Consider the following 25,183-nt stretch of genomic DNA (forward strand, 5'->3'; position numbering starts at 1 on the left):
CCCAAACCTCACCTTACGGCTCACTTAGGTTAGGTGCTGCACGTGCCTTGAAGGCGGTTCAGGTTAGTCTCAGCTTTACGGACACTGCTCTTTGGCCCTTTTGAGACTACGAAGTAACTGAAATACAGTAGTGTTGTGAATAAGACCCAAGTGCATTTCGTAGTCCATACTCTATGGCCATGACCCTGTATCAGGTTGATGACCTAGAATCAAATAAGAAAGCTGGATTTTGGTTGGGAGGTTTAGACCGTGCAAGTGTATCTGGTAACATCTGAATGGTTAAGTGCAGTTCTTTTAGTTTTCATCCAGATTTTTGGTACCACTGTGAGAAGCACTTTTTTTTTCCTCTTTAACATTTCAGGTTTTCAACACTCACCCACAAATGGCCAGGATTAGCTAGATCTTTAAAAATATCAGCATTTCTCAAGGATTGGTATTTATTTGACAAGATGTACAAAAATACTGGTACTCGTCACTTGGGCTGAAAATCCAACTCTTGACTCGCATGAATTTACAGCTCTCCTGAGTGTGATTGTGTGGGGGTGTATGTGTATCTGTGTGTGCGTGTGCATGTGTGTGTGTCTACCCAGCTGTTTGGCTCATTCCCTATGCACACTCTTCAGAGTCTGAAAAACTGATATTTGAAGTGGGATTGTATTGTCAGTGTTTGTTTTTAGTTTCTTTTAAAACTGTGATTTTGAAACATTTAATTCATTTTAGCATTAGCGAGAAATAATTTAGTTGGGTGTTTATAAGCAACAACAGGGTATTAAGCCATTCTTGCAGAACTCCAGCTCCTGGTGCTATTCTGGAAGGGGGAAGAACTGTTTTCCTCATGTGAGATGCAGCATTTTGTGTGAAAAAGATGTCATCCACCCTGTGTCATGATTCACTGCAGTACTGTGTCCCATTATGAAGCAATCTTTCAGTTATCACACTCGTGGAAGGGAACAGTGGCAGAGAGATTTCAAAACCACCAGATGAACCCTAAATTCCAAACTGGAAGGAGACAGTAGGCTGTGATCTCTCTTAGAGTTGCTCCCCTCCTGGCAGGATCAGGTGAAAACTGGAGAACACAGTGTCTGAAGGGGAGGCTGGGCAGACAAGGGCTGATCTAGGATTATAGACTTGTCATGGACCAACAAAGGAATGGATCATACTTGCCATAGAGAGAGGCTTTACCCAAATTCATCTTCCCTTTCTTACCTTGGAACAACCCAGAAACCTTCGGCTGACACAAATGAAGTGAGCGATTACAGAACACATCCAGGGAAAACCCTCTGAATTTCGATTAGGGAAAGTGGGCCTACATTCAGCTTCCATTTTTTTCTCATTTGCATCTTGCCATAAATTTTGCCACTGAGCCCTGATTTATCCTTGGTGCCTTCTCTTAGGTATTCTATATCAATAATCTGAAGAAACAGGCCTGGCTTATTAAGCAGTATGTGTTCCAGCAAGGTAATAGTTACTAATCTCGAGGCTTTGCCTTAGTCCCTCCTTTACCTGACTCCCGCATCTCAGGACAATTAACCTGGCCTGGAATGCTGATATGTTCAATTTGTTGTCTGTCTTCCAGAAAATCTTCAGTACTGCACATCTGTTTTATTTCTATTCTGTGGTTTAAGGAGTAACTCCTGGACCTGGATTTGGCCATTTCTCCAGCAGGCTCTACAAAAGGCCCAAACTCACTGGGACTGCCAGAGTGGCAGCCACGCCTCCAGAGCAAAAAGCAGCTGCACCTGTCTGGGCAGGATGGGGTCTTAGACAAACTATGCATTTCTTTTCTTTCTTTTTTTTTTTTTTCTGAGACACAGTTTCACTCTTGTCACCTACTCTTGTCGTGCAAGTGGCATGATCTTGACTCACTGCAACCTCCACCTCCTGGGTTTAAGTGATTCTCCTGCCTCAGCCTTCAGAGTAGCTGGGATTACAGGCGCGTGCCACCATGTCCAGCTAATTTTTGTATTTTTAGTAGAGACGGGGTTTCACCATGTTGGCCAGGCTGGTCTTGAACTCCTGACCTTATGATCAGCCCACCTCAGCCTCCCATGGTGCTGGGATTACAGGCGTGAGCCACCGCGCCTGGCCCTAAACTATGCATTTCTAATGATCTCTTCTAAGCTGTTAAGGGAGAACATCTATGGCCCTTGCTTTCTCTTTTCATGGGGCAAAATGAATGAGGTAAGAAAATCTTCATTTAAAGAAAGGTGGGCCTATTGGTTTGACTCACCCAATATGGCTAGATTCACAATTTGAGGCTCTTGGGTCTTTCATTTGTACCCACATGTTCTTGTCATGAAGATAAGTGGACTAACTGCATAGACTAATTCTGTTGCTGTTTTTGTTGTTGCTATTAGAGGGCACCTTATGGGCCGAGTTATGTCCAATTATCTGGGCTAACCTGTAAGCAATACAATATTTTATCCATAGTTCAAACCATATAACTAAATAACTTCTGAATGGAATTGAAGAGTTAAATGTTAAAAAAAAATACATGGTAAAAACACTAGAATAAAGTACTGGTGAGAATTTATTACATAATTCTGGTCTGGGGGAAGTTTCAGAAACTACAAAGCTTGAGAGATTTGACCACACGAAACTTTACTTGTACACATGAAAAACATAATAAGTAAAAACATATGGCAGAAGACTGAGAAAAGAATTGGTATTTGCAAACGTAAGACAAACAATGGATGATATCCTTACACTAAGAGCTGATAAATCAATATGAAAATGACAGACGTCCTGGTAGGAAAAAAAGGAAAAAAATTTTCAGTGAAAACTTGATGCTTTTTATGGTGATTAGAGCTCTACAATGAATTTAAGATGCCATGCTAGTGTCATCTTCCAACTTAACATGTGGCAAGAAATAAACAAAACTTGACCTCACTACCCTGAGTGGGAAATGACTTGTGTTCCCTTGACCTTGGGCACCCATAGTAATATATTCTCAGAGAGAAGGCTGGCATTGGAATGAGTCAATAGAAATCACTTATCCCAAGGGCTTAGGTATTGGAGCTGGCCCTAATGCCCCATGAGGTTATGAGGCTCTCTGAGTTACATATTAATCATCATCCACGATTTTCATGAGCTCTGGAACCCAGGGCATGGGGTGGAAAGCCAGTCATTTGGGAGAAATGGGGCTGGCTTTCAGGAAGAAAATATCTTGGAATTAGGCTAGTTACTATTTGCCATAAAGCTACTTGTCTCACAGAAAGCCCCACAGTGAACTAGCTGGTCTTAAGACTAGATCTGAGGTTCTTTACTGATAGGAATGGCAACTACTGGCTCTGCATCCTCTTTCCATCCACCCTAACTAGCTATAGAGTTTGCCACAGATTCCTTCAACTGTGTCAATCACAGGAGATGACACAGAGCTGGAGGAGTGAGAAGATCCAGGGTGCATGCCTGGGTTCAAATCTCAGCAACACCTTGTAGTGGCTGTATGAGTTTGGGCATGGGACAAAGTCTGTTTGAGTCTCAGTTTACCCAACTATGAAATTGGCATAATGATGCCTCTATTGTTCAGTTGACATGAAGATTAAATGGGCAACCTATGTGAAATATAAAGTCCAATAAATGGCAGCTATTATTTTGATTCATATATTTATTGAACTATGTGCCAGGCACTGTCCCAGGTGATGAGGATACACAGGTGCCCAGATCAAACGTGTTTCTGTCCTTTTGGAGGTCCCAGTCTACAAGCAAGCCCAGTAAGATAAGAGAATGCTATGAGACTGTAAGCAGGGAGGCTCTGTTTGCCTCTGCCCTTCCCAGCATACATACAGCCCCTCAGCCCCTCAGGTGCTTCCACACAGGGCTGAATGGAGTCAATAATTCAGCTGCTTGTTTTCTGAACAAGACTTGTTTTTCTTCTAATCTTCAAAGATCATCACAGACCCTTGATTTCATGCAAATACTCTTTCTGATTATTCCAGCCCATGCTGTCTTTTCATATTTGACTCTGGGCCTGCAGTGGAAGGGACTGAAGTTAGTCAATAGGCCACCCCAGCAAAAGAAGCACTCCTAATGAAGTAAAGGAGGAAAAGTGCCCGTGAGTGATGTTGAATAGGCCACGATTCACCCTTCTCTGGGCGGGAGTGCGGGTGTGTGGGAAGGTTGGGGCTGATTTGTCATGCAGACAGCAGGGACGAGGTAATCAGTTCTCCACCAGGTCTGTCTCAGCTGGATAACAGGACTTTAATAACAGGTTGCCTGAAGAGGCAGTTGTATACGGGCCTCAGAGAACAAACTGATCAACAAGGAGAGGGTTCAGGGTGACAGGAAAATTGCTGCTTCTTCAGAATGCCATATCTCTCTCTCCCCACTGCCAGGACTCCTAGCCCCTACCACTGAATAGTTCAGTTCAGTTACCTACTCAAATCATCATATAGCAGGCTAAAATTAAGCACGAGGATCAGCCTTTAATTGAAAAAGGCTGTTTCCCAAGCTCAGCAGACAATAGCTGGCACTCTGCTAGAGTTCTGCTGAAGGAGAATAATGCTCACCTGTCATCCAAGCTGGGCTGATGGGAGGAAGGTGTTTAGAATGGATAAAGATCTTTTCAGAGGCTGTGTTCCTCTAATGCCCAGACCCAGAGACTGAAAGCAGTTGGACCAGGTTTGAGGATGGTTAAATGCCTGAGAAAGTCTGAACTCATCCCTTCCTTGGCCCTGCAAAGTTCTGTCCTCCGAATCACCTCTGATTTCTACCTTGGGTCCTAAACAAGGAGTTTGATTTAGACAGTCTAGAAGTAGAAGAGTCTGGGGCCACAGAACTGATGCCAAAGAACTGGGATATGTAAAGCCTGTGCAGCCTAGATTTATTTATACTGAGGGGTTTCACTGTACCCCATGCAGCCTGGGAACTCTTGGAGGGAAGAAGCTGTGTTTTCTTCATCTTCGAAACTGCAAACCTCATCAGAGCCTGGCACACAGAAGGCATTCAACAAATTCAAAGTCAGCTGAATGAACGAATGAATGAATCCCTAATGCACATTTCGACTTCCTGTTCCCTAATCCTAGTGTTGAGTCCAGGTGATGATGAAACAATCGAGGTGTAAGTTCTGACTCCAGGCAAACCTGGTTTGAGTATATGTTTTTGGCCAAATAGCCTCATCTCTCTGTGCTGCTTTGTTCCTGGCTGTAAAATGGGAAAACAGCAATCTCCACTTCATAGAATTGTTGTGAGGATTGAATGAGTTAATGGAATGCTTGTGAAATGCATAAATTACTGCCTGGCACATACTAATTGCTCAATTAATGTCACTAATTTTATTACTAGTGTTCGTTTTTTACACAATCTGCATCAACTGCAATAGGCTCCAATATCTGGCTGAAAGACTATGGAGCCCTGCGATTAATTTTCAGAAAAGCCCTTGGAAAACAGAAATCAGATCCTGCCCCTCTCTGTTAGTGGCTTTCCCTGTGGCTGACAAAGCCCATCATCACCCAGCGCAGGCCCTCAAGGCCCTGGGTAGTCTGGTTCCTCCTGCCTCCTGGAGCCCGAGGCCGGCTTTCCCTTCACTCACTGCACTCTGCCTGGGTGCACGGGCTGAGCTCTCTCTTGGAATGCCTTCCCCTCTCTCTGTACCTGGCTCCTCCTCCTCTTTTTCTCATTGAGGCTTCAGGCTGAGTCAGCATGCGCTCCATGAGAACTTCTTTGACGACCTGTCTGAAGCAGGCCCTCTCTCATGACTCTTCTGTACAGTGTCTTACTTCTCTAGCTCCCAGCTCTTAATCTATAACTATCTTACTTGCCTATTTGTTTATCTTTTTGCCCCTTTTCCCTCCGAAATGTGAACTCCATGCTGACAGGGCCTGCTGACCTCCTTTGTCACTCTGTCCTCAGTACTCAGAATAGTGTCCAGCTTGTAGTTGGGGGGGAGGGGTCAGTGAACATTTTTGTCAATGGACGATGGAATGCTGGGAAACTGAGGCAGAAGGTGATCTGGCACTTGGCCTTACAAGCCAGCTTGCCTCAGACCTGCCCCTGCTGGTAACATCTTGAGCTAACCCTGGACATTGCAGTTTCCTGCCACTGTCACTTTGAGAAATGGCAGCTTAAACCATATTATCATCCTAGAACTGAATTTTAGTGCATAAAAAGGTGGGACCCTCTCCCCTGTCAGACAGTGACCGTCAGCCTGAGAAGCAGATGGAGGGCCCTGGGCAGTGCTTGAGAGGGTGCCGCAAAGCCAGCATCCTCAGGAGCACATTTTCTGTGTGTCGTCAGGTCTTTTTCCTCAAAACTTGGTGGTTCTCAGACTGTTCCAGGGGCTCACAGGTCCCAGGCTTTTAGAATCCAGGTCACAAATAAACATGAGAAGAATGTATCCATAAACATTTTATGATAGTAGAGTGTCTGTTGTAACAATTCTTCTAAAGTAGTCCAGGAAAAGATCTATATTTTTATCACTTGTTGGAGAGTTATACAAAGAAAAAGACCTTATATTATACCCAAATGATCTTTTTTGACACATAAAGGTCATTTCCAGGTCCCCAGCCTCTCTGAGCCTGACTTGGACCCCACACTGATCTTGGCTGCCTTCTCCATCAAGCCGTAGAACTTTTCTGTGCTGGTTTCTCCACCTGAAAGTGGGTGCAGTAAGCTCTCTCATCCCCTCCAAACACCCTATGCCTAACTTGCATTAATTAATTAATTAATGAATTAATTAATTTTTGAGATGGGGTCTCAATCTGTTGTCCAGGCTGGTCTCGAATTCCTGGGCTCAAGCAATCCACCCACCTTGGCCTCCCAAAGTGTTGAGGTTACAGGTGTGGGCCACCGTGCCCAGCCGGTCCTGACTTGAATTTATAACATGAAAGGTGGAGATTGTAACTTTCACAGTGTAATAAAGTCTGATGGTGAAACAGCCTGTGGAGCTTCTGAATCAGAGATGCCCATATTTCAACACTGACCCAGGATCCTGGGAAAAACGGGTCCTTCACAAAGCCCAGTAGGCTGATGCCATTCCTTGTTCCCCACCTGCAAACACGTTCAGCACACTGCACAGGGAAACCGGCAGTAGGCCAAGCTCCTAGGGTGCCTCAGGGTGATCTCTCCCTCGGTTTCTCTCAATATATCATTGGTTCTGATGAGTTTTATGACATATTTCGGTCTAGGCAGCCTCAGCAGGATCCCCTTTGCAGCCATAGCCTGCCACTCTACCCCTTGCCCTGCTTCTCCATCGCACTACTCCCTGCATGTAGCAATGCACCCTCTCTCACAGGGCTCCTGCCAGAGCCTCCCAGGGGATCCAGCTCAGCTCCTTTTGTAGCTGCCTTTCTTTCACATTCCTGTCTTTCAGAACATTTTCTCGATTTGTAAACATGCCCTCATTCATGTGATTATCTGATTAACATCTATCTTCTCAACCAGTCTGCAAGTTTCATGAGGGGAGGGACCACATCTGCTTTTGCTCACAGTAGAATCCCAGCACCCAGCTTGGGCCTCCACTCTCACCCCTTCCAACCCACCCTTCATGCAGTTGCCACAGCACTCTTCCTGAAAGCAGACCCAATTACATCTTCCTCCTTTTACAAAGGCCTTAGCGGAGACTCTAACACTCTATCAGGACTTATGAAGTGCTTCACAATCTAGCTTTTACCTGATGCTCTGATTTAATCTTCTGCCATCTACCCAAATGCCTTCCTACGTGAAGCTCTCCAAAAATGCCTTGCACAGGCCAGAGTGCCCTTCCAGTCATCCTCCCAAACCCTCTGTTTAGAGCCACCCCTTCCAGGAAGCCTCTGACTGCCAGGCAGGGCTCAGTGCTTCCTCCTCCCTGTGCTACTCAAGTACCCTTTGATGATGATCATATGGGATCGTAGCTGTTGCTTTCGCCCCCTGCAAAATCCCTACTCATCCATGAGTTTCCTAGGAACAGAATTGTCTTATTAATCTCTATGGCCTCAGGGACAAACACCACTTGCCATAGAGTAGTTGCTCCATACATGTTTGTCAAATGAGGGAGCTCACTTTGGAATAGAAACCTGCTTTATCCGGGGAGAATCACAGTCTGCATATTAGAGCTGAGATATGTAGAATCAGCAGGTTCTCAATGGTAATCAAAATCTGAGTTAGTATGCTCTTTTTCAGAATTTACTACTATAGGAGAGCAACTCAACTTTTAGAGTCTTAGCATCCATCTCAAAGTGTAGGCCCTAGTGTGAGTGATGGAAATTTTAGGCCTAAGGTGGAGGATGGGCTTGGAGTCATGCGGATTTGGATTCAGATTCTCTCATTGGCTCTATGATCTTGGGCAAGTCTGGTACCTTTCTGAGCCTCAGTTTCCGGTAATAGTATTTGTGTTATTCCACTGTGGATTAAATGAGAAAGCAGGTGCATATTTTTCATGAGTTGGTCAACAATTTGATATTTTTTATTATTATTATTGCTGCTCTTTACTGACTCCAAAAGGATCATCTGAAGCCTCAATTTCAGCTCTAAGCCGAGTATGTGAAGCTCAGCCTCGAAGCTGGGACAGTCTGTGGCGGGTGGGGGTGTGTGGGCAGAGTCTTAAGGATCCTCTCCCTCAGCTGCAGTTCCCATAGCTGGAAGGGGAATCTGGCTTCTCTATGGCAAGAACAAGCTGGGTGGGGCTGAATCAGTGCCTCCTGAATCCCTCCCTCATAAAGTATGGAAATTTCCCATAAGTGTCATGGAAAATACAAGTTTCTAATTTTGCCTAGCATTGCTGAAGCTACTTCCATTAAAATGATTCCTGGGGAGACAGAACAACCTTAATAGAGGTATTATTTTGATTAGAAAACTCTCAACCCAGCTATGCTATGAAGCTGACTTCACAACAGCCTATAGAAAAGATGGGCTGAGATGATCTTTTGAGAAACAAAACCCACATTTAGTCTCCAATCAGGATTGAGTCTGGAAGGCCAAGTTCACCCAAAGGGGAGACAGGGGCCCACCATAGGTTGTGTTAGAGCACCCTTCACTTCCTACTCTGGACCACCTCATTGCCTCCAGGCCCTCCTATTCTCTGTGTAGCTGTCCCATCACAGTCACCAGCTAGGGTATGAGAAAGGCACCCTTTTCCTTCCTTCCTTCTTTTTTTTTTTTTTTTTTTTTTTTAATATAGTCTCACTCCATCACCCAGGCTGCAGTGCAGTGGCACAATCTCGGCTTACTGCATCCTCCGCCTCCCAGGTTCAAGTGATTCTCCTGCCTCAATCTTCCAAGTAGCTGGGAAAACAGGCGTGAGCCACTATGCCCAGCTAATTTTTGTACTTTTAGTAGAGATGCAGTTTTGCCATGTTGGCCAGGCTGGTCTCAAACTCCTGACCTCAAGTGATCCACGTGCCTTGGCCTCCCAAAGTGCTGGGATTATAGGTGTGAGCCACCGTGCCCAGCCTAGGCACCCTTTTTCTATGCATTGTCACTCAGCTGTATTTCATCTATGAGCATGGACCTTTTATTTCTCTTTTTCTAAACCTGTAACAAGAGTGCTGGGACCCCAAGAATTCCACACAACATAAGCAGAAAGTCTTCACTTTATGGAATATGTGCATTTCAGCAAAGTTGGCTATAAAACAAACCTCCAAAAAGCAAATCGTATTTGTCTACTGAGTTCTATGATAGAGTTAAAAATATGTCCCCAGTCACAAAATTCCTAATAGTCTGAACTGAGAACTTTTCTTAAAGACTTTATTAAAGGAAGTGTGTTCTCAGGCGATTTTTCTCTCCACTTCCTTACCCATGTCTTGGGATACTTCGATTTTGTACTCTGAGAGCATAAACCTTGTCTGAACACTTTTCCTTTCCTCGCCTGCGGCCATTTTCAGTTTCTAATAGAAGTGGCTTGGAGATAATGAGTTGCCAGCAGGTGTACTATCTGTCATGCCCAGACAGGCCCCAGCTTACCAACTAGTGACCCATGCTTCTCCCCTCAGGCCAGCACTGGACACAGAAGTGGCTATGAAAAACAACCCAGACCTTTGAGAAAATTCTTGGTTCTGAAGTGGAAGGAGGCTGAAAAATTGGGAACTATTAATAGGATCTAACTTTGGGGCTTGCTCCCACTGGATCTGGCTACCTCTTTAGTAGCTTGTGCTTAAAAAAAATTGCCTGCATAGAGCCTGAAATCCTACTAATAAGATACTCACTTAAGTTAACAAGCTCCTTGTTTTTGAAGTACACAGAGCTGAGAGTGACTTCCATCTCCCTATTGGTGCAATGATGAGATTGGATCAGATTAGCATTTCTCATACTGTGATCCAAGACCATCTGTACCAGAATCCTCCAGGGGCTTGTTAATGCTGATTTCTGGGTCCTACCCAGAACCACTGTAATTAGACTCTCTAAGAGGAAGAGCCTGGGAAGTCCCACATTTAGCCACCTCCTCAGGTGACTCTGATGTAGTTTGAAAACCACTGATCTGTTAAGGCTGCTCATACTGTGTATTTATTCGCACCTTGGGCTAAACCAATTTAATCCATCCATTTTCTTCTAGCCTCTTCATTGAGGTCTGCCAGATGGAGAAAATGAGAATCTGGGAGTGGCTGGAGGGAGGCGGTATGTGATTTTAGAACTGGAGTACACTGGGCGATAGGGCAGGGCTTGGTTGAGGGTTGGGGGCTGCAGTTGGTAGAGAAGTCTTTCTTCTCTTCTTTCCCTTTGTCTTAGAATGCCTGCCCTACCTCTTCCCCTTGGGACAGTGCTACAACATGGTGAGACTGGTTTTTGTGAGCTGGCCTAGGACTGCACCCCTAGGGTGAGCAGAGCTCATATGAAAAATCTCCCTGTAGGTTCCTAACAGCTGACTTTCGAAGTGGACTCCTGAACAGTCTTTAGAGACTCCAACTGCCCTTGGACATGGCAGGAATGGAGTTGGGGGGAGGTCAAAAGGGGGGCTGGGGGGATGCCTGCAGTGTGCTCCAACCCAAATTTCCCTTCTGTAGGATTGGGTCTGCTGAGACTATAGAAACAGATGCTGAGTTCTATAGACTCCTGCCTTACCCTACAACCTCAAAATTCCACAGAGAACAGGCCACTCACCTGTGGGTGGGTCAAAGGGAAGATTATAAGCTGGGCAGGGCAGCCTGGGGATGGGCTGCTCTGGAGCAAACATTCACCTGAGTGAGGTTGTTTGACTTCATCATCAGCATGGCTGGCACTCAGAACAGCTTTGAGTATCCTAAGACACGAATCTCATTTATTCTCACATGGCTTTTTTTAACTAACAAAGAAGATCTCTTGGGGGTGACATGCTCCAGAGAGCAGCCAAAAGGTAAAAGATGACATTTACAAAAATTCATTCTTTTCTCTCTCCACTTCACTGCTCTACTGACTGTTTTCCTGTTCAATCAAATCCTATTCACAGATACACATCCCATTTCAGGAACTGCCAAGGCAATAAATCTCCTGTCCTTTCTTCACTGTGCTTGCCGCCTCCCCACCCTTTCTCCTCTTCCCTATCCTAGAAGGCCTGGGGTCCTCTTGGTTGGGTCTCTCATGTCTAGGAAGTCTTTATTCAGTTTGCCTTTCCCCATGACTCTTCCTAATCCCAAAGACCCCAACCCAGGCCACCTGCCTTCCTCCCTGTATGGATTAGCTGTGCTGCATCTAGTTGAGAATTGTGGCTAGGTCAGCCCTACTCTAAAGTCATAATCTCTCTCTCTCTCTCTCTTTCGCCCTCCCCTCCCCTCCCCTCCCTCCCTCCTTCCCTCCCTTTCTTCCTTCCTTCCTCTCCTTCCTCCTCCTCCTCCTCCTTTTTTCTTTAATGACGTTTCATTGTATTGCCCAGGCTGGTCTCAAACTCTTGGGGATCCTCCCACCTCAGCCTCCCAGTGTTGGGATTATAGACATGAGCCACCAGGCCTGGCCCCTTTGTCATTTTTCTGTGTGTCATGGCACTGATCTTCTGAGGGAGTGAGGGACTGTGGGCTGGTGATACAGGCTCTCCGTAGAGGAGGGAAGAGGGATTGCACAGAATACTCTGGGCAGTGGGAACAGGACAGAAGTCCACACTGTCAAATGCCCAGTCTACTGTTTATTTGACTACTTTGACTCTGGCTTCCTTTCTCCTGCTTATTTCCTCATTCTTGTTCATAAAGCATTTAATGAGCAAACAACCTTTGCAAGGCACCATGCTAGGCTAGAAACACAGGAGGGACACCAGGGTCTGATCACAGAAAGTAAGAGCCTTCGTTTATCAGCTGACATCCTCTCCATGTTCAGTAGCAATGCATCCCATGTGGAGTGGATACATTTAGTTTTACCTTTAGCAGATCTACACCAAATTTGCTTTTGGGTGATTGAAACTTATTCTATTCCTTCAGCAGTTAATCACTAAGTATTGGAGTGATATAAAGTAGTCCAGCTGATTCGACAATGTGCTTGGCCTGTGCTGGTGGGCAGTGTGTAAGCTAGACCACTGCCCAGAAAGGGCGCTATAGACCAATTCAGTACTCAGGTGTCTTTTCTTGCAATTTCTTCTCCCCTGAGGATAAATTATTCACCATCTCCGTTATCATCATTACTATTTACTGGAGGCTCACTTTATGCCAAGCATTGCATTTGATCATATTTCTTCTTATTGGATCCTTACAACAATCCTGTGAAGTTGGCTGTCTTAGTATTCTCATTTCGGAGCTGGGGAAATTGAGGCCCAAGGGATTTAAGCACTTGCCCAAGTCCACAAAGTTAGTAAGAGGCCGAGCTCAGACTGAAACCTAGTCTGTCGGTCCATGGGGTACCAACGCTCCAACATAGCCTGTGGCCCGAGGAGCAGGGCCAAGCACCTCTCAGGTGCATTTCTCAGCACTGTGGCTGGCACCTATTCTCTGTGACACACAAACTACTTTGCTTCAGGGAGTAACAGCTTCTGTGGTTCAGCAGCACCAGAGTCCCACTCTTTTAGGTAGTTTCAGCTGGGTGGGGCAGTGCAGTCCATAATTCTGAGCTGAGTGGCACAGAATTCATTGTACTTGGTTCTCAGAGACAAGTATCTTACCTTAATGGGTGATTTCTCCAAGAAGAGTAAGATGAGGCCCTGCTGCAACCTGGAAATTGCTTAGGGAGTCTGAGGGGCAGGGCTCAGAGCCATTTCTACTAGCTGGAAAACTGACATTCTAGGCCACTCAGGGCTTCCTGGGGACAAGTGTCAGGAAGTGCTTAGCCCCATTGATCCTGGCTGCTGTGCTGGGATTCCACAAGGCTGAAAACCTGACTATCCTCCTTTCAAGATTTTGGGCAAGAGCTTGGTGAAGGCAAGGAGAAGTTCTGGAGCTGAGTTGGTCTGGGGCAGGACATGGACTGGAAACACTTCTGTGTTTCAGGCACTTTATGTAAACATCCTCATTTATCCATAAAGGTATTTGTGAATAAGGTGGGAAATCTTATTTTCATTTTATAGACGAGGACACAGAGGCTCAGATAAATCAAATGACTTGATTTAAGTTCACCAGCCAGTATATGCCTGTGTCAGGAAGTATATTCAGGTCTTCCACACTCTTCCACTAGACCCTTCTCGGTGCTACTGATGGCTGGCCCTCCAGGAGACTATCTGGCATCCTGCCCTGCCCCCATCCCCAGGGGAGGAGCTTTGGATCTTTGTGGACACAGGCTTAGAGAGCTCCATCACCATTTCCACGGTGGGGGATGTGCATGCCATTGTGTTACTCTGCCTGCTTTCTGGAGCACCCCTAGCAGCTACTTCTGGACCCCAATTTCAGTGTCTTGCCTCATGCTCAGGCTGCATGCCTCCTGCCTCTCTCACATGGGCTTTCCTTCCTGCTGCAGAGGCACACGATGCTGCAGGACTTGCTGGGTGCCCACACACAAGACCTGGCTTACCCAGCCAGGCATGGAGAGCTGTGACCTGCAACCGCTCGCAGACCTGCCTCCCATGCTGTGTGGATATGGCTTCCCCAGGGCTGCCCTGGAAGTGTAGGTGAGTTAATGTCCTATGGAGTGACTGATGAGAAACAGCAGATGGGACTGATCTGGATGATAAATTCTCTATTTCTCAGCCTGATGGGCTATTCTGAGATGTGGTCTTTCCAGATAGTCCCTCTGGAGAGGTCCATCATGCCCAGGCTGTGTATTCTGGTAGACAGTGGCCAGGGAGCTGCCTGGATTTGCTTTCCCCATCTTCACTTCACACACCTCTCATGCAGCAACACCTTGTACTTGCTTCCCCTCTTCCCATTCTTCACTTTCCTTTTTCCTTCAGTCTTATTTCCCTTAGATTGCAACTCCCTCGCTCTAATAAAGTGTTAGCATGCAACTTTTACCCAGAGTTCTGTTTTCTAGGCAACACAGGCTAAGACAATAATAATAGTAATAACTTTTTTTTTACTACATATTGAGAGTTTACTATGTGAGTTACATCATCTCACTGAATCCTTGCACAATCTCGGTGAAGAAGGTACTATTATTATCACCATTTTAAAAATGAGAAAATGAAATCTCAGAGATGTTAACCCATTTCCCCTTTGCCCCAAGAATACTCGCCAGCGTGCTTGCTGCTGCATTGTTTACCCTGAGATAACTCATGGATTGCAGTCCTAACTTTACCCCCAAAGTTTACCACAAAATATCTCACTTTTATAATTATTCTCACATCACTCTAGTATATCAACTTTGGAAACAAAAGACAACATTCTATTAATGGCATTCTGTTTTTAGTAGTGGTCTTTCCATTTATGAAATTTCCATTTATGAAATAATTCCTGATTGCTGAAAATGTCAAATCCTAGAAAATGTAGCATTCCTACATGTGATTTTTTTTTTTTTTTCTAAATGGGAACATGCTCTGGCCACACAGAATGTAAGTGGCAAAGTGAGGATTTAACTCAACTCTTCTGTTCAACTCCAGAACCTGAACTCTAAGCCACCCTTGAATAAAGTTGCCTTTAACCTTGAGAGATAGCAAGGAAACAGCAGTCTCTGCAAGAAGCCACCTTCAGGAGACTCCCAAGGATTCCCAGGAAGCCCAGGGAGAACCTCAGGGGAAAGCCCTCAGATACTCACGTTGTAAACGCTGGGTTGTATTTGGCACCTCGGTAGTAAGAGTACAGGTTGAACATCCCAATCATGAAGGCCACAAATACCATGATGAAAATGACCATGAACTTGAAGATATCTTTCACAGTTCTCCCTAGGGAGATCTGCAGGGGCCCAAAACTCTCGTTGGCTGGCAGGATGTATGCAATGCGAGAGAAACTCAGTACGACGGCTATCGCATAGAGCCCTTCCGATATGATCTGAGGGTCTGAAGGCCACCACTTGTCCCTGGCTAAAAGAAAACAATCTGGGTTACTCACTAGGCCACAGGATCTATTCTAGAAGAGAAACCAGTTAGGCATCTTTAGAGGTCTCCAACTGCATCATTTGCCATTCTTGTCCTTGTCCTTAAATTAATCCCAATATCCAGAAGTTGCCACCCTCCCTCTTGGAATGTGCTGGACCATCTGCCTGGAACACTCTTCTCTCACTTCGAAGTATGATTCATTCCTAATCCTCCTCTAAGACTCTGCTCAGGCATCACCGCTTTCAGGAAGCCTTCTGTGATCCCCCTTACCCCCACCACGGACTGGGCAGGTTCCCAGTTTCTGTCTGTGCTCTCATTGTATCCTGTACACCCTCCATGTCTTGGCACTCACCAGGCCACTTGCTATTCTGTCTCCCTCACCAGTGTTTAGCTCCATGCTCAGGAGCTGTCCCACTCACTGGGGAGGCAGCGTGAGGAACGAGATGGGCAAGAGCATGGACTTGGAGTCAGACAGCCCTGAGGCTGAATGTGGCCCATCCACCTACTGGCCACATGACTCTGAGAGACAACTAACTAACCTTTTGAGCTTTATTTTCCTCATCTCTAAATTATGGATAATATCCATTTCACAGGACTGTGGAGAGGATGAAATGAAATCATACATGTAAAGTGCTCAGCACAGGGTCTGGCACACAGCAGGTACAGATAAGTGTTTGTCAAATGACTGAATAGACTTTTAACCACAAGTTTAGACCAGACACAGGTCAGAACAAATAAGCTCACATGGGGACCAGGAATCTAAAGGATCTTGCCTGAGAAAATACTCTTGGGTTTTGTTCCTCAGGTACTGTGTGCTGGGATATTGCTCCTTGATTAAGCTAAGGCCCCAAAAGTGGTGACCAGTCAGGCAGGTTTGCCACGACAGCCTTGTTCCAGGTAGGCAAGGGTCCTAGGACTGATCCTGAGCTGGGAAGGCTCTGCTTGTGGTCACTGTGACCACAAGGGCCTGAGCTCTCCTATGGGTATTTCTGCAGCAGAGCAAACCTGCAAAGCATTCCTATTGCAGTTCTAATGGTACAAGGAGCAGCACCTATCTCGAATCGGCTGTCTATTACATGTCAGTGATTCTCAAGTGAGGGCAGCACTTCTCTCATGGAGGATGTGTGGGGGTGTCTCTGGTTGTCACAGTGACTGAATAGGAGTACTACTGGGATGCTAATGTCCTGCAATGCCCCAGACAGAGCTGTACAGTGAAAACTGCCCTGCTGGAAAAGCTAATAGTGTCCCTATTGAGAAATGCTGAGTGAAATATTAATTGAGAAACATTGAGAAACCTAAATTAGCACTTACACTTACATTAGCTGTAATTTTCACAACAGCCCTGTAGAGTAGATATCATTATTGCCATTTTTAAGATTGGATTTAGGGTATGGGTCCTTTTCAGAGCCCCGTAAATGCAGATAGCAAGGATATTACATAGCAATTCGTGGCATTCCAAGGGAGAATGAAGAGGAAGGCTTTTATTCTTTATTTTCAAAACTAGACTCTGTTAAATAATTATAATAACAGAGAGCAGTAAGAAAGCTTTAGTAAAGGAAGCCAGGCCACAAAGTTTCATGGAGTGATTCTAAATTGCATTTGGAAATATAATAACATTACAGATTCTATGTTCTCATCAAGATCATACCTCAAAAATCCATGAAAGACTAGTAAGCAGAATAAATTATATGTTTTCCAATATATCTGTCATCTTCTATGGATAAATATTTGGATAAGATAAAATAAGACATAACTTCTCCCATTAAACAGAAGGCAAAAAGGAATTCTTTTTTTCTGCAGCCTCTAGCTCACCATCTTAAACCTCAGTCACAATAACAAGACACTCTTATAATCTACTCAGATTTAGCTGTTGTCAGATCCTGGTGACTAGGTCAGGACTTATATTGAAAAATATTATATTTCAACTGACTTGTGAAGAGTTGTGATGAGCATAGAATGAACAGCACTGTGATGATTTGGACAAAGGGGTTTTCTCCTTAGAGCTATTTCCAAGAGAAAAATTGCCCTATCACAACCTGAAAAATTGTTATCTGTGCATTTGGTGCTGTAGAGGTTGGAAGGAGCCACTGTCCAGCTGGCCACAAGAGGGCTCTCTTGCCCTGTAACTGGAGCACAAGTGAAGCCAGAAATCCAAAGGATTTCCAAGAGCACAGCGTGAACCGCAAATACAAGAGCAATAACAAACTATGCTTTGGGTTGGGTGAGACCTTAATACAACCCATAAAGCAACAGAAGTCAGAAGTGGACAATACTGCAGCCTGAATCCTGGCATTAAGAAAAGTATATAATGCAGTATCAATATTCTTTCTTCCTTCCTTGATGAACCCTGAACAAGACAGAGAGGATAACATCCAAGCTATTTTGCTTTAAGAAAGTCTGAATTTGCCAAACCCCAAAATGGCAGAGGGTGGGTGGGTGGATGATTTGTAATACTACAAGACTCTCCATTTCTCAATGGAGATTTCCCTACCACATTTACATGTAACATAATCTACACTGAAAACGGGCAGTTACTCAACTTTTGCGTTAAGCGAACAACGCTCTGCAGATCATTGTTGTATCTGACCACAGAATCACTGTTGTATCTTACCACAAAGATTCTGTGGTCCCGGAGCCATCTGGCTTCATGTAACAGGGACATTCAATACTCAATCCCTTGAAGATGTTGCAGCTACCATTAACAAATGCCTACTAAGTGTCCAGCTGCTTTTTACTGTTAGCAAGTATCTACTGTTCCTTCAACCTTCAACATCTTTCTGTTTCAGTACAGAAATTACAGTGTTTGAACAAGAAAATGACCCAAAAGGTAGTAGTAAGACATAACTTATGTTAAAATAAGTAAGCAGATAATAGCTGCTACCATTAAGTGAGCATTTACTATTTTCACAGCAGAGCGCAAAGCGCTTCACATACACTATTTTATTCAACCCTCAAAACAAACTTTTTGACATAGGTATTATTATCTCCGTTTTACATATGAGAAAAGAGAGCTCAGAAAAGTTAAGTAAACAAGATCTCACAGTAAACTACCGAACTAGGATTTGAATCCAGGTCTCTTCTACTCCAAAGCTTGGGGACATAACTACTATGCTATTCAGCATGATTTTCAAATCATGTCAGGCCAGGATTCCCTGCTATACAAGGCAATCCTGTATTTTCTGGAAACATTATAAGCCCTGCTATAAAAACCTGATTCTTCATGTTTAAAATAGGGACAAAAGAAGGATCCTTTTTTGCCGAGCTATTTGCAAGAATTAGAATTGTGTGTATAAAATGTCTACACAGTTCCTGGCACATAGTAGGTTCTCAATAAACATATGTTATAACTATTATTAGTATTCCTGAAGTCTCAATCTACTACATCAAACTGTAAGGCTTTGTATTTTGCAAGAATTAAGGTAATTAAGGTATCTTCTAAGAATGTAATTTGCCACCAAGCAATAACTGGGAAAGCAGGATTTATTTTTGCACAAAATACAGGGATCCAATATAGAAGGAAAATTCTTCCGCATATACATATCCCTTTAGTGCTCCTGGATGCACATCAGAAACAAGACGTTTCTTAAAAATAAACAAACTACAGAAATGTTCCCAAGGGCCTTTCAGAAACAAACTCGTCCTTAACACAAAAAGATTCATTTCTCAAAGTCACTAATTCCACGTTCTATTCTGCTGGCTACACTTCCAGGACCAAGGGTTTTTTTGAGGTGGAAAGGATGCTCTGCACTGACAGTGGAACTGCCAAAGTCAGCTGCGTTACAAATCATGGGCCACTTGATTACAAATGACGTCACAAATTCACCAGTCGCAGTGAACCACCAGGCCCACGTCCCGGAGGCACCAGAATGGAGTAGGGGAAGCACCCTCCGACTCACCGTAGGTGAAGTACGCCACTTCCGGAGGAAGCGAGACATTGTGCAGCGTGTCGTCCTGCACGTGCTGGTCCACGTACAGCTGCGCCTCCGTGGCCTTCAGGAAGGCCATGAAGCGTGCTGTGAAGGAGGCCACGAAGATGGACAGCATTCCGAAATCTAGCAGGTTCCACAAGTGCAGCACGTACTCCCGTGGCCCCTCCTCCCAGATTTCCTTGCATTCGGACCAAATCATTCCTGTGGGAGAAGGAGAAGGCCAGGCTCATTTTTCGTTTCTCTTGGCGTTTGTGACCGCATGAGGTCATGGAGGGAACCAGAGTACAAATGTAAATATCAGCTCTTTGGAGCTGGGACTGTCGATAGCCAGAGGCAGACAGAAACGTGTTTTCAAAGACAGATTTAGACCCAGGAGACTGAGACTTGGCCTTGCGCTTACAAACACACTGTCTCTGGTAGTGAGGAGAGAGTTCTCATTCGTTGATAGATTCTTGGAGGGAATATAGGAGAAATACAGTTGCTGACATTTACACACTTTAAGAACTGGGAGGCCTTAAAGAATCAATCAGTCCTAAATTAAATATAGGGAAACTGAGGTCCAGGAATTGTAAAGGGCTTTCTGAAGGTCCCACCTCTCCATGTCCCAAATTCTACAGAAATGCCCCAAGAACCTAGAACTATGGGTTTTTTTGGACATAGAACCCAATTTTTTGTTTTGTTTTGTTTTTAAATCCCAGATTAGAATGCTTCTGTATTTCTGTGTCATGAGCATTAATTTAGGGTTATTAGATTTTTTCTTACTCTTTCATAACTTATTGGACTTTAAAGATATATGTCCTCATTGTTACATACTAAACAATATAGAAGTATATAAACAAAATGTTACTAGTTTCCCCAGCCTTCCTCTAAGCCAGCAGCCCATTTGGCACCAGGGACCAGCTTCATGGAAGACAATTTAACACAGGGTGGGGTTGGAGTGGGGGTGGAGGGTGGGATAGTTTCCAGATGAAACTGTTCCACCTCAGATCATCAGCCATGAGATTCTCATAGGATGGCAACCTAGATCCCTCACATGCATAATTCACAATAGGATTCAGGCACTTATGAGAATCTAATGCCGCTGCTGATCTGACAGGAGCTGGAGCTCAGGCAGTAATGCTGGCTTGCCCACCGCTTACCTCCTGCTGTTCAGCTCGATTCCTAACAGGCCACAGACTGGTACCAGTTGGTGGCCCAGGAGTTGGGGACCGCTGCTCTAAGCCATCCCTGTGAGGTAGCCTGAACTAATAGTTGATGAGTATCCTTCTAGACCTGTACTGTCCAATACCATAGCCACCAATCATATGTGGATACTGAGCACTTGAAATGTGTCTAGCCCAGTTTGAGATGTGCTGTAAATGTAAGGTACACACCAGATTTCAAACACTTACTATGAAAAAAGAATGTAAAGTATCTCATTAATAATTTTTTGCATCAGTTACATGTTGCAGTGATTAATATTTTGGATATGATAGGTTAAGTATATTGTTAATTAATTTTACCTATTTGTCTTTATAATATGGCTTTTAGAACATTTAAAATTATATAGCTCATGGTTATTGCTTGCCCTATATTTCTATTGAATAATGCTATTCTATACCTTCACATTTACTAATTACTAAATTATTACTAATACTATTTAAATTATTTTAAATTACCGGCATACCTTGTTTTATTGCGCTTTGTTTTATTGTGCTTCCCAGGTACTGTGTTTTTTTCAAATTAAAGGTTTGTGGCAACCTTGTGTTGGGAAAGTCTATTGATACCATTTTCCCAATAATGTGCTCACTTTTTGTTTCTATGTCATATTTTGGTAATTCTCACAATATTTCAAACCTTTTCATTATTATATTCATTATGGTTGGTCTGTGACCAGTGATCTTTGATGTTACTATTGTAACTGATTGGGGGTATCATGAACCACTCCCATATAAGATGGCAAACTTAATCAATAAATGTTTTGTGTGTTCTGACTGCTCCACTGACCTGCTGTTTCCCTGTCTCTCCCTCCCCTCGGGCCTCCCTATTCCCAGTATTTCAACAATATTGATATTAGGCCAATTAATAATCCTACAGTGGTTTCTAAGCTTTTAAGTGAAAGGAAGAGTTGCACATTTCTCACTTTAAATCAAAAGCTAGAAATGATTAAGGTTAGTGAGGAATGTGTATCAAAAGCTGAGATATGCCAAAAGCTAGGCCTTTTGTGCCAGACATCTAAGTTCTGAATGCGAAGAACAAGTTACTGAAGGAAATTAAAAGTACTACTCCAGTGAACGCATGAGTGATTGATTAAACCAGCTACGGCATTCCCTTAAGCTAATGCCCAAACCAGAGGAAGACCCTCACTCTCTTTAATTCTATGAAGCCTGAGAGAGGTGAGGAAGCTGCCAAAGAAAAGTTTGAAGCTAGCAGAGGTTGGTTCATAAGGTTTGAAGAAGGAAGCCATCTCCATAACATAAAAGTACAAGGTGAAGCACCAAGTACTGATGTAGAAGCTGCAACAAGTTATCAGAAGATCTAGCTAAGATAATTGATAACAGTGGCTACAGTAAACCACAGATTTTTGATGTAGGTTAAACAGCTTTATCTTGAAAGAAGATGCCATTTAGAACTTTCAGAGCTATAGAGTAGACATCAGTGTCTGGTTTCAAAGCTTTGTAGGACAGGCTGACTCTCTTGTTAGGGACTACTGCAGCTGGTGACTTTAAGTTGAAGCCAGTGTTCATGTACCATTCCAAAAATCCTAGGGCCCCTTAAGAATTATGCTAAATCTACTCTTCCTGTGCTCTATAAATGAAACAAAAAAGCCTGTATGACAGCGTATCTGTTTACAGTATGGTATATTGAATATTTTAAGCCCACTGTTGAGACTTACTGCTCAGAAAAAATATATTTCTTTCACAGTATTACTGCTCATGGACAATGCATGTGGTCACTTAAGAGCTCTGATCTAGATGTACAGGAGATTAGCATTGTTCTCATGCCTGTTAACATAGTATCCATTTTGCAGCCTGTGGATCAAGGAGTAATTTTGACTTTCAAGTCTTATTATTTTAAAAAATACATTTCATAAGGCCATAGCTGCCATAGATAATGATTCTTCTGATGGATCTGGGCAAAGTAAATTGAAAACCTACTGGAAAGGATTTATTTTAGATGCCACTCAGAACATTAGAGAATCATGGTAGGAGATCAGAATATCAACATTAAATGGAAGAAGTTGATTCAAACCTTCACGGATAACTTTGAGGGGTTCAAGACTTTAGTAGAGGAAGTTACTGTGGATGTGATGGAAATAAGAGAACTAGGATTAGAAGTAGGGCCTAAGATGTGACTAAATTGCTGCAAATTCATGATAAAACTTCAATGGATGAGGAATTGTTTCTTATGGATGAGCAAAGAAAATGGTTTCTTCAGAGTCTACTGGTGAAGATGCCGTGAACATTGTTAAAATGATGACAAAGGATTTAGAATATTCTGTAAACTTAGTTGACAAAGCAGCAGCAAGGCTTGAGGATATTGAGTTTAATTTGAAAGAAGTTCTGCTTTGGGTCAAATGCTATTAAACTGCATTGCATGCTACAGAGAGATCTTTAGTGAAAGGAAAAGTTAATTGATGCAGCAAACATTACTGTCTTAAGAAATTGCCACGGCCACTTTAACCTTCAACAACTACCATTCTGATCAGTCAGTGGCCATCAACATTGAGCCAAGACCCTCCACCAGCAAAATGATTATGCCTTGTTGAAGGCTCGGATGATTGTTAGCATTTTCTAGCAATAGAGTAATTTTAAAATTATGGTAGTCACTTTTTTTAGACATGATGCTATTGCACGTTTAATAGACCACAGTATAGTGTAAATGCAACTTTTCTGTGCACTGGGAAACCAAAAAATTCCTGGGACTTTCTTTATTAGGATACTTGTTTTGTTGTAGTGGTCTGAAACTGAACTTGCAATTTCCTTGAGGTATGCCTGTATTAAAACGTAACCATTCAGTTTCAATTTGAGCACCTACTATGTGCTAGGCACTGCCATATGTATATATGTATTATCTTAAATCCTTGCAACAATCGTATAAAGTACGTTCTGTTATTATCCTATTTTTACAGCTAATGAGATAGTGGCTCGGATGGTTGTAATGTGCCCTGTTAGGAAGCAGATCTGGAATTTGAACCCAGAAGGTCTGCCCCTAGAGTTCATGTTCTTGACTGCTATACTCTTCTGGCTCTCCAGGAAATAAAATTGGGCTCAAATCAGTTAGAAAAGACTCCTGAACATTTTATGTCATCAAAGAGTCTTATGACTACTCAGACCTGGGAGAGCTTTGTTGTGGAACAATGCTACACTTAATGTGTATATTTAGAGGGATTCACGTGGTGAAAGAATCACCAGCTGGTCAGTGAGTGAAACAATTCCAGCTCAGTGACCACACACTCCCTAGAGGCTAACACCGATAGCCTCTTTTGGCAGTCCCTTGGCCCTGTTCATCAGACATGATGGCCTGCTTTCTTTGGCACCTCCTGCCCCTCCCATTGCTCCTCCTCAGCTTTCTTTGCTGCTTTTCTAACTCTGCCCACTCCTTAAGGGCTGCAGCTTTCCAGGTTTTTGGCCGTTCCCATTCTTTCCTCTGACCTCAAGTTAGTGCATCTAGCCCTGAAACTTTGTCCTTCATTTCCTTGCATATGTCTCACAGATGAATATCTTCCTAACTTTCCTTAAGAACTTCAAAGCTGAATTCTCCCCATAGAGAGAGACTGCTGTTAGTGGGTTAGTGGATGTCTTTCCAGTGCCAATATTACATCCCTCAAGCTGGCCTCCCCATCCCTCCCACCCTCACTGTGTCATATCCTTACCCAGTATTCCCACTCTTGCACCCCTGACTCTTCTGGCTGTCAACAAGGATCACTGCAGTTCTGCAGATCCTCCTCTAGTGGATGTCAGATCCATCTTGCTCTTTTAGTCTTCAACTCTATTCTCTGACCTCATGAAGTTTGGGTCATATCATGGTCACTTCTGTCTTCAGATACCTGTGGTGTATTCCTCATAATACCAAGATAAAGTCTAGACTCCAAAGCTAGGCTGTCATTCCTATGATATTCCTATGATATTCCACAGTTTTCATACACCCTGTACTCTAGCAAAGCAGGCCCACCTAACAGTCCTCCAGCAGTTCCACCCAACCATTTGCTTGTGTTTCTTCCTTTCTTTTTCCCAGACCTTAACCCAAGCACACTCACAGATGCCTACATAATACAATGGTCTTTGAGGGTCCAGATGCTGAAAAAGCCTGGCGTCATAGATGATGCTAGGAGTAGATAGTAATGAGGGCTCTTCCCTGGTCAGAGCCTGGCTGACTTGCTCACAGGCCCACATGTGGGCACATTCAAGTGATGAGCTGATCACTTTTACTTGTCTGGGACTATGCCCAGGGACTATTTTAATCAGAAAATTCCCTTTCTGTTGAAAATGGCCCATGAAATAAAAGGATTTAAAATGTTTTTCTTTCTTTATTTTTTTTCTGAGATGGAGTCTCACTCTGTCGCCCAGGCTGGAGTGCAGTGGTGCGATCTCAGCTCACTGCAACCCCCACCTCCTGGGTTCAAGCGATTCTTCTGCCTCAGCCTCCTGAGTAGCTGGCACTACAGGCACACGCCACCACACCTGGCTAATTTTTGTATTTTTAGTAGAGACGAGGTTTCACCATATTGGCCAGGTTGGTCTCAAACTCCTGACCTCATGAGCCTCCCACCTTGGCCTCCCAAAGTGCTGGGATTGCAGGCATGAGCCACCACTCCCGGCCTGAAATGTTTTTCTAAGGAGAAAAGTAATTTGAGAGCAGCTGTTTGGAGAAGAATCATGGCTTTATTTAATGAAGATCTGCATATTTGTATCAAATTGGAATCCCCACAATAGGAAATATTAAAAAAAATTGCAGGTATGTTTACCCTACAATGGTAGGGCAGAACCAGCCCCCTCCTTTT

The 25,183-nt window shown here is 43.8% G+C and overlaps 1 protein-coding gene across 1 annotated transcript in view; it reads right to left on the minus strand.

Annotated features, from left to right (window-relative positions):
* Positions 1–25,183, minus strand: part of TRPC7 (transient receptor potential cation channel subfamily C member 7) — a 164,725-nt gene that overhangs the window by 21,134 nt on the left and 118,408 nt on the right. Inside the window, exons 7-8 of the mRNA XM_054556386.2 lie at positions 19,168–19,401; positions 14,992–15,256 (exon numbers count right to left, since the gene is read on the minus strand). Of these exons, the coding sequence (XP_054412361.1) occupies positions 14,992–15,256; positions 19,168–19,401 (499 nt within the window). The remainder of the gene's footprint in view (positions 1–14,991; positions 15,257–19,167; positions 19,402–25,183) is intronic.

The sequence above is a fragment of the Pongo abelii genome, chromosome 4, assembly GCF_028885655.2.
Source record: "Pongo abelii isolate AG06213 chromosome 4, NHGRI_mPonAbe1-v2.0_pri, whole genome shotgun sequence".
NCBI classification, from domain to species: domain Eukaryota; kingdom Metazoa; phylum Chordata; class Mammalia; order Primates; family Hominidae; genus Pongo; species Pongo abelii.